The sequence below is a fragment of the Fulmarus glacialis genome, unplaced genomic scaffold, assembly GCF_000690835.1.
Source record: "Fulmarus glacialis isolate BGI_N327 unplaced genomic scaffold, ASM69083v1 scaffold45881, whole genome shotgun sequence".
In the NCBI taxonomy this organism is placed as follows: domain Eukaryota; kingdom Metazoa; phylum Chordata; class Aves; order Procellariiformes; family Procellariidae; genus Fulmarus; species Fulmarus glacialis.
The window spans coordinates 26,302-36,727 of NW_009193012.1; the positions used below are offsets into that span (position 1 = coordinate 26,302).

General features: G+C 40.3%; 1 protein-coding gene across 1 annotated transcript in view; it reads right to left on the reverse strand.

Annotated features, from left to right (window-relative positions):
- The window catches only part of LOC104083711 (cytospin-B-like), a 20,365-nt gene extending 10,423 nt beyond the window's left edge, over positions 1-9,942 (reverse strand). Inside the window, exons 1-2 of the mRNA XM_009587292.1 lie at positions 9,719-9,942; positions 8,656-8,758 (exon numbers count right to left, since the gene is read on the reverse strand). Coding sequence (XP_009585587.1) covers positions 8,656-8,758; positions 9,719-9,783 — 168 coding nt within the window. The 5' untranslated portion in view covers positions 9,784-9,942. The remainder of the gene's footprint in view (positions 1-8,655; positions 8,759-9,718) is intronic.
- Between the last annotated feature and the right edge of the window lie 484 nt (positions 9,943-10,426).

A 10,426-nucleotide genomic window follows, 5' to 3' on the forward strand; every position in this document is an offset into this window, starting at 1 on the left:
TTTGCTACACAACTAACACTTCCATCAGTTTTCTCACCAACTCGTATAAATGACACCACTTGCTGAATGCCACAGAGAAGAAACAGGCTGGGCGGTGTTCCTTCATTCCCAGGGCTGCAAGAGTGAAGATGCAGCAGCGTAGCCCCAAGGACCACACAGATACTCCGGGAAAGGAGGGAGGGCAAGAGGGGGAGGAACTAGCTCCCCTCTGTGTCCAAGACAGCAGCACAGCTACTTCCTGCCTGGAGCCCTGGTGCAGAATTGCTAATGACTACACTGACTGCTCCCACAGCTATTTCTAATTATCTGTACTGAGAGTTCAGAGATTAGCCATGTCCTGGAATTCCTGGGCAGAGGGGCAGACTGCAGCAGGCTCACGGTAAAGGATGGAAACAAAGTGGGGAGAGGTCTCAACAGCAAAGGATATTCATGGAACAGGCAGCAGGGCTCAGCTCTCTCCCAGTTAAATTCACAGTTTGGAGCTGTTCCAGCTGGTGACCAATCAATTCAGTGTTTTCACTAATTGTCATTGCATCCAGGCAACACAAGGAAAGCGTCTTGGACTTTGGGATGGATAGAATGTAAATGCTATTTTTAAAATTACCCAGCAGGATAGAAAGTTACGCATGAGAGAGCTGCATGGGCGTTTATTTTATCCCTCCAATCAAGAGACATGTATTTGTTTACAGGATAAAGCCCCTTATGTGAAAAAAGGTAGAACTTGGCTCAAGTTATTTGGCTACACTGGAGGAGCACGTTTATGCATTGGCATCACTGTGAAGGGGGCTTGCACACTGGTAATCAACCTGATTATTCCCAGCATGCCACGATTTGGCTGCTGCATTTATTTTCCAGACCCAACCGTGGGTCCAACTGGGAAATACAGAGGAACTGCATGTACACATTCCACTATAAGTGTTTTTATTTAGAAAAAGAAAACATTTATTCTGGAAAAAAATTGGGAATATCTTGAAATTTTAAGCCCGTACTTTCATTAATTAAAAACCCTCACGACTGCCCTTTTTATCAGAGCATCTTTCAAAATATTACTGAAACTCATTGGCATCCAATGATGATATGATGATCTATATTTTAACAGCTCGGGAAATCAAGGCAATGGTATTATGAAAGACTGCCGAAGTCACAAAGATGGTCCAGAGCAGACTTGGGAGCAAAATTCCTGACCAACTTATTGTCAATTTTTATTTAAACACGGGATAATCCCCCTCCTATCTCAATAGCTATTACCAAGACTCCCTTCAACTTTTGCATAGATAGGAAAAGTCTCTCTGACGTCAACATCCTTCTCTTCTGCAAAAATCAGGGAAACACAAAGACAGCCAGAAATTTCACTCATTTCTCAGAAACTCACAGAATATACCAATAACTTCCTGGGGAAAACCCATTGCACACATATCCTACTTCTAAATGTCAAAATGCTACAAGTACTGTGGATGCAGAGCTCTTACTAAGCTCTTAGTAACCCTCTCATACCAGAAGGGACATGCTAGCATATGGTACTTTACGGTAAGTGCCATTGTTCGCCAGAGAAGAACTTTGTTGCGTTAATGATATTGGTAAATAGTAAGACAGACAGCTTTTTTCTGCTTACTTAGCAGGCTCTGGCCATAAGCCTCTAATCTCAGGCACAAGGTTAGTATGGCAGAAGAGAAATCTTCCCAGTCCTCCCCAGAAGAGAGAGACTCTGCCATGAATGCTGCTTAGAATGAATGGACGGCTGCCATTTAAATCTGGAGGGGTTTTGTTCAGTGTTTTTCTTCACCCACATCACTCAAACTGGGAGTTATTTGTTTTACTGCTGATCTTCAGCACACAAGATCACAGTACTGTGGGAACCCTGCCTTTCCAGAGCGCACATAAACTGTGTGTAACAGCAGATGGGATTCGTCTCCTATCCTTGTTGCTTGAAAGGCCCCACTTGGAAAGGTGGCCAGAAAACCTGTACATCCACTTCTCTGTTACTGCTGAACTACGGAATGCCACAGCTTACCTGGTTCTCACAACTAGTTAAATATTTCGATAGAAACTTGGTTACTGTTGACACAGGAGAGAGAGATTGTTACAATTTGGAAACATATTGAAACAGTTTTATGCTACTTGTTGACACAAACACAAAAAGTAAAGTAGAAAAGGGTAAGAGAACCACTCCCATACCCAAGCGCACATCTTGCGATGAAGAAACAACTGAGTTCTTCTCTGTATTTCTTTAGAACAGTGCACAGCTGTGCTGGGATTCTCAAGGCTTTAAAACTAAGCTCCATTATGTTAGTGTCAAAGGAAGTGTTTGACCGATTGTTTTACGAGCCAAGTCCCAGGAATTATATTCTGCCCAGGTTCAGAGGCTGAGAGGGTTGATCCTGGGTTTTGTCCCATTCAGCTCTTTGATTCTTTACTAGAACTGCCAGCCGGAGCACCAACCCCGAGGAGTGCGGTAGCATTCGCAACATAGTCTCTGTTCACTCTCTGTGGTCCAAGACAGTGCATAACTGAAGTGTAAGTGAGGCAAGACTTAAAAAAGATTGAGACAGTAGTTGCTTAAGTAAAAAGACAATATCAACTACCCACACTAATGATGTACAACGAAATAACAGACTTCTTGTTTCTAAATATAACCCTTAGTTTCCAGAATAAGGAAGAAACCGTCCAACACAGACATGTTAATGTACAACTGGCCACGAAGGAGCTTTTGGGTCTCCTCTAAAGCAGGTCCCCACAAAGTGCAGCCCCAGGAATACGCCTGCTTAGTGCACCAGCAGTCAAAAAATAGTCATCCTGGCTGGCTGTCCTAGCAGCAGAGACAGTCCACCTCCCTAATGAGAATGCATTGACCCCATGACCACTTGACCAAAGGGAATACGTTATGTCCTCATCAGCCTATCTGCATTTGTACATCTTTGGGCCACACTTAATCTGTGCTGGATCTCATCCAGTCAGCAAACGAGTCAAAAAAATATGAGAAAAAGCTGGGGACATCATCATGGAATAGAGCTTGAGAACAAAGAGGATATGGAGGAAATACTGTCTAGTACAAAAAGAAAAGGAATGCAAATTCCTGTGAGAAAAAGAAAGCCACAAATTCATAAACAAAAAGCTAGTATTAGTCTGAGTTTAAACTGAATACAAAAGGGTAAAAAGCTTTATATTATATCCACTGCCAAACCACTAGTCAACCAGTCTCTTGCTATAATTACTTGACAAACAGCAAATACTGCAACAGCCTTTATTTTTCTCCCTAAGCTTTTGCATCTTTGTTACATGAAGAACATAGTACTATGCAGAGACATCAACTTTTACATAGCCTGATATACCAGCTTTGTGCTTCTAGTAGTAAAAGCATTCAGAATTACATTTAATGACTTTTAGGTTATGTTCGGAAGTAATTTGTTTCCAATTTCTGTCTCTCAAGGCTGGAATAGCCATAATAGCAGGAATACTTCAGGGTAGGGTTTTTTCCTTCTTTTTGAATAGCTGAGGCACTATACAGGAAAGGCACTTTCATTAATATATACAGCAAAGACAAAGGTTGAAGTATTTACACTCCTCTTAATGTCAATCTATATTTCTGGAAACTATGCAGGCTGCAGTCTCCATCAGGATATTTCATCAGAGCCCTAAAACTATCCGTGTTTTAAGAAAAGGAAGCTTCAAAAAACCATTCACAACTTTTGAGGCAAATATTCAGAATGGTTGGGCATACAGATATTTGTATTTTGCTAATTTAGACTAAACAATACAATGTCAGAGTGTATCGCCCTAAAAATAGTTCCTACATACTCCTAAGCATACTTTCTAAAACTGCACAGTGTTCCTGGGACCTACTGTAAAGTGAAATAACTCCAAATAAGGCATGGAAACAAATAAATCATTTTCTTCTAGCTTTGCTCGTAGTTGCTAGCATATTTTATGCAGAATAATTAAAAGCAATTATTTTCTCTAGGAACTACGTGTACAACATGAAAGCTACATAAAGATTGCTCTGGTTAGTAGTTTCTCCATGCTGTTGAGATTCCTCTAGATGATATGAAACCATATTTGAGGCTGGTCCCACAAATATCAATAAGACCAATACCAATTTATCAGCCATCTCATATTGGTGTCCGTGCTAATAGGGAGCACCGCCTCTTCTCCTGAAGATGCCCACTGCCTTTATCCATCAGCTGGTGTACTGACACTGTCATAGTCAGGGAGATGATATAATGCAATGGCTTGAATACATAGATCGGGAATATATGAAATATGAAAATCTTCAGAGGTATAGCTGCCATTTCCCTTTGTCAGTTCTAGAACATTCCTCGTCTCCTCCTATTTAGCATTCCTCTACTTAAGACAACCACACAGATAGTTTTACTATAAAACATGGTGGTTCTTCAACAAGTGAATCCCAAATGGGTCCTGTTAAACCAAATATAACTTTGATAAAAAGAATAACCATGATTGTGCATGGGAGAAAAGTCGGTCTCAGATTCTCTTTTCCTCTGTGCCATAGGATGGATGTGTAGTGGTTGGAAAAAACATGAAAACAGTTCTTTTAAGTGAACCATATTCATTAATGTGGTAGCAATTCCCTCCCCTCTCTGGAGAGGGTATATGTGGCAGAAACAATAATCCTCAGTTCTAATGATCATGGGTTAAGTGCCTCTTGATGTTCCATGTTTTCACAATACATCTGTGGATAGTAATAGACTTAATCTAGAGAGGTTTGGCCCCTTGACAAATGGGGCAAACAGAACCAGGGCACTTAAATAACACCACAGTCACTAATGATATGATTACGGAAGGCGATAATGCAACAGCAGCTTCCAGGAGTTAAAACTCATGGGAACAGAGCCTATTAGAAAAGAGGCACCCGATTTCTACTTCACACTGTTGCTATGATGTATAATCTTTTTAAATAGATGAAAAAAAGACCACAAGACAACAGAGAAAAAGCTATTTTAACATAAATAACTTACTCTCAAGCAGGCTTTGTGGTTTAAAGGACTTGTGGTAATTGAGTTGAGAGCCACAAAAGCAGTTCTCGAGTCTGGTCATCTCATCATCCTACATTATACACCATGATGTCAACAAATTCAGAGAGGCAGAAGGAACAGTCCGTGTATGTCTGGCAAAAGAGCTCATGTGCACAATTCTTATAGGGAACCATACATTAGATTAAGGTAGTTTTTTTTTAAGCTCGAGATTTTCCTCAAGGAAGTTTTGCACAAAGCCACTGAGCCCAAAGCCTTATTTCACTACAATTCTTTTTACTGCTGAGATTTTTTTAGCACCTCCCCTGCATAGTTATTCAAAATCAATGGCCAAAATGCCAGGTAACATTCATCTAGGCATTGAAATATGACAATTGAAATCTTATGATCAATCATGCCACAGTTTATGCAATCCCGCTTTCATATTCTTTTCTCCCAGTCATTAAACTGAACTTCCATTTTGATTTTCATTCTGGTGATTCTGTTTTCATGTTCTAAATAATTACTCTTTCTCCTTAGCAATCGTATCTTTTTGATATCAAATCACTGTTTAAATAGGGATCTTAGAAATGACAAAGCAGATTAGAGAAACATAGATGCTTTCATGTTTCCCCTCAGTTACTGTAAACTCATGCAATTTCTTTTTTTAAAAAACAAAGAAAACCCTCCAGGCCACTACTAATTTGTGTTACGCTTCTCTCAACTCCCTCCAGTGTCCCTCTCTTGTTTTATGAGATTGCCTCCTGGGGAACACGCTGAAGTTCAAAGCCAGGGAATGTTCCCACTCTAGTCAATGCAAGGATATATGCCAGGAGCAGGATGTAAACTTCTATCTATAGTAAAAGTCTTGTATGGATTAAAACATTTAAGAAGTGGAGCCTTTGTGCCAGTCCTTAGGTCTTATCCCCAGATACCTTCCTAGGTCACTAATCCAGCTTTCCTCAGGGAATCTGTGACTGGGTAGTAGCTGCCACTGAGAGTATCAGTTATTCTAATCCATTTTGCTCATACTGTTTAATGAAATCTGGTATCTTCAATAATTTAAACAGAAAGGAATCTCCCTCTTCTTCACCAGCTCAGATCAGGAACTGTTACTAGACCTCAAAGGCAGTACATTTTGCCACTGAAAAAAGAAGTTAGGCAGCCAAGAAGCAAGTCTTTTATTCTCTCATTCCGTTGTGTCACGGAGCTGAAAACAGTTTGCATCCAAAATTATCTGTGGTTCTGGGCTTCATGTTAGAAAGAACATGACAGATTATACTGGAATTTCCACAGATGATGCCTCATAGACAGGGTTATTATCTATGGAAAAGAAGTCATGCACGTCATCAGGGTTCTGCTTGGTGAAGTTCATTACCTCATTCCCACCATTGCAGTGGCTAAGGCAGGAAGGAGGATGACATTCTTTACTCCACTCCAGTTCTTTGTACTCAAGAATGATAAAAACTCCCTGTGGAGCTTAATATCAGCCTTATCGTAAGAGTGCAAGGGTCTGGGAAAAGAAAGTTCAAGAAGAGTTAGTGAATGCACCGCAAAGAACGCAATGGAAGAATCTGAGGAAGAATGTCCAAGAAATAATGCCTCTAAATGAAGCAGTGAAGATTGAGAGGCAAGACTCTCACCATAAATCAATACCATGTTTGTCCTTTGGTTCACCTGATTTTAATTTCTGCCCTGAGATCTTACACTCTGGGTAATAAGGCCCCCCACCACAGTCCGAACTTTTCAGACTCTCCTGGATTACGCAGTATTTGTCAGTGCTTTACCTGCTTGTTCTCAAAAACTGCTGAAAACTCATTCTGCTGCTTTAGAAAGGGTAACAACAGAGGACAGCCACAAACAGAACAAGAGCCTCATCAGAGCAGGAACCAAAATGACAAAGCTTTTTCTGCAACATCATCTGGACTGTCACGTAGCAACAACACTCCAGCAGCCATATATAAAGCAAAGACTTCCACTGTCCTCTGAAGCATGGACATACTTTTCTCCAGAGACTAATACTAAAAGGAAAAACAAATAGACCCAGATTGCCTTGCATACCTCCTGGGTGGCCTGCTCTCTGATACACAGATAGCTCCACTACTTGGGTTCAGCATAGAAAAACAACTCCTTTTCTGTTCCCTCACAGAGGGAATACTTGGTGCCACGCTGGTACCTACAGAATCAGGACAGGCCTCTATATTTGCAAAGCCACATAACAATTTCTAAAAGCAATACATTTAGTCCAACTTGGGTGTAACCAGAGAAAGAAAACTACAGGCTGACTCTCAAAGAACACTTCTAACAGTGAACTCAGAGTTAGACTGTTTTAAGAGAAGTGGAGGAAGCTCACCATGTGTGCCATTTGAAACAAAAAAGGGCAACACTGTCGGGAGAAAGTGTTACTCAAGAGATGGGTTTGCTGGCTAAACAGAAGTTAAACTTGGAAAAGCTGTATTTCATGAACCATTTTCTGAGGAATGGATGGAAATGTTCCCCCACACCTTCAAATCCAAGACCAGGAGAATTCTAGTAGACGAGATATAAAACACAGCATAGAGCATACAGGGGACAGCACTGTAGCCTTTTAGGCAGTATCACAGAACTGGAGAATAAACGCTAACCCTGGCTTTATTTTTTCTAAAGTGTGTCTAAAGTCAAGAGCTTTCTCCAATACAGGTAAATATGCCAGGGCTAAGAAATGACTCAAACTTTCATAGATCAGTTTACTTAAAGGGAAAGCTACTGTCTTTTCTTCCAAACTCCTGCACCCTGCAGCTAATGCTTCAGAAAGAGCTGGTTGTGAAGAAAAAAAATATTTTATTATTTACTTTAACAGATGGACTCTGCTTTTATTAAAGACTTGCTCCAGGGTGCATATCATGTGGTGATAACTGCTTTTGTCTTCTGCTCTAAGTAACAAACAATATTATCCTTAAGAAAGAAAAATCTCAACATTATATCAAACCAAGACTGTCCTGCACACCCAGCATATATCACAGGATGAACTGTTGTCTATAATTGCCTTCTACAGCTCAGTTACAAGCAGAAGCAAAGGCCTAACTCAACTGCATACAAACACTAGCCAGAGCTTGATAAGCACAGCGATGGCCGTACAAGAACTGGACAAATCATTATGACTCTTTAACAGTGAAAAATCACTCTCTAAAGAAATGAGACATTCTCAAGAAGTCAAAACTTGCTTTGTAAAATCCCATTAAACCGCAGCAGATTAGAACGAGCGGGGCCCCAAGCTGCAAACTTCATTTGGTCAAGACCACAGAAAGAAATATTTCTCTGTTCTTTTACAGAAATGACCAATGAAAAAAACTCACAATAGCACATTGCCCACAGAAGCCTATAGAAAAAAATATTAGAACGTAATTTCAAAAATCGATGCCAAATTGAAGCTGCTGCGCATATACACTGTTTCTCACCATCAGCGACCTTTGATGCAGTAAATATTTTGGGTTTTGTATATTAATTTCTTATGACAATGTAATATTGGGGACTGCAGTGTTAAAGAAATCTGAAGGAAGAGGATAGAAACACCCAGTAGAAGTAAACATGTAAAAATCACCAGACTGAAATACACATACTTCTTTGAATTGACAGTGCTTACTACACATCTACAGGAAGGTGATGAATTAGCCTCCAGAGAAAAGTAAAAATGTACTTATTCCCTTACCTGGTAACCTTCAGTCTTCTTTTGGCACCATTTCAACAGAGCATTCCTCTTCGAACCACCATACTCCCGAGCCAGGGCTGCCAGTGGGTCCTTTCTCTCCACACTAATCCAGGGAAGCGTAAGGGAGAAGATAAATATGCTTGAAGTAGCTTATTTTTTACCAGTGTGTAAGTAATATCTGTATGAAAAAGCAGAATGGCAGCACAGAACCTAAATGTAAACCAAACTATAATAGCTTTCAGAGCTTGCATTCTGTATTTGCCTTTAGATGAGACAAATTGAGTTGGTATCACTGCATACAAAGAGCTGAAAAAACAGCAGCCTACGGATATTCAATGGCATGTGTTAACCCAGCATTTCTGTGATTATTTTCATCAGCTTTACTTACAAAATTTAAGTAACCTCTTTGTTTTACATATTGAAAACTACAATTTAGGGCGTAAAATTGAAAGAAACTATCTAAAGAATCTGTAACAGCAAATTCACATCCAACTGAGCTGCTGCAGAGGGAGTTCTTGAATAAAATGAAGAATCTGGAAGCTGTATTGCAGTCAAGGCCTCAAGGACAGTTAAAGGCCAACAATCAAAACACCCTCATTGTCTCCACCCTACAGTTTCTACTGTTGGAAATAATGGTGGAGATCAGAGGAAAAAAATACATGTTTTTTCTCAAGATAGAAGAAAATTATGTGCCGTGTCCAGCTTTCCCTTAGACCTCAAAGCTTTTAGTTTTTAACTCACCATAACATGCAAAGCTACAGTATGATAATGAAGGTTGACCACTCCTACACATGATGGAATTCTTGTATACAACTTAGTGTCTCCTGAAAGCTTGCTATCCTCATTTTGTCACGATTGCTCATCTTACAGATAGTTGTGGTTATTATAATCTGAATTTTGATATTTAGATCTGACACAGCCTGATAATTCTGAAGTGGACAGACAAGCCAGCAGAGTTTGCACTGGAGACAGGGGTCCACCAGATTAAAACATTCATCCTGGTGCCAGGTAATGCTGTCAATCTTCTCTGTGTGCTGTTTTTCCCAGAAAACCGAGTTGGTACCTGAGTTTGCTTTGGGGTTTCAAACTGCTGGGAGTAGAGGTAAGCATTCTGCTACTGAAGGCCATAGGGGGTTTGCTCAGCGATTCCAGGGAAGGGCTTTTACGGAGGTAATGGTCTGGTTTCAGGTCTTCATTTCTCCCCTTCAGTAGATCTGTGGGAATTAAAAAAAAGCTGTCAGTTTGCAGTCTGAGGAATTTGATTAATCGCTGTCCTGCCACCCAGCACACAATATGTAGTCTGTTGTTTTGATTCTAAACAAATGTACTCATTTGTTCATTAAACACACATGGGGCTAGGAAACCTTGAGCAGATTAGAGGTGATCATAACAAGGAATGGCTTTGATGATTTCAACAGTACAGGCTGCCTGGTTTCCTGTGATTGATACTCCTACTGGGGGGTAGGGGCCCCAGGTGAATGAGGGGAAATACCAAAATCTACAGTCTTAAAGGTTCAAAAGCTGATCGCCAGATATCTTCACCAGATGACTGACCAGCCCTAGTACAATAATTTCTTTTCTGCCATTAGCAGACTTGTAACAAGAAAGCCTCTTGTCTCCTGAATACAACCCAGCTCAAGGCAGCAGTAAAAGGCACTTATTAGCACATGATGCTTGGCATCCTATCTGACAGAACTTTGGGAAGTCTCAATATATTCATAGCAGATGCATCTATATTTTTAGTACACATATTACATATTTTTATATAATA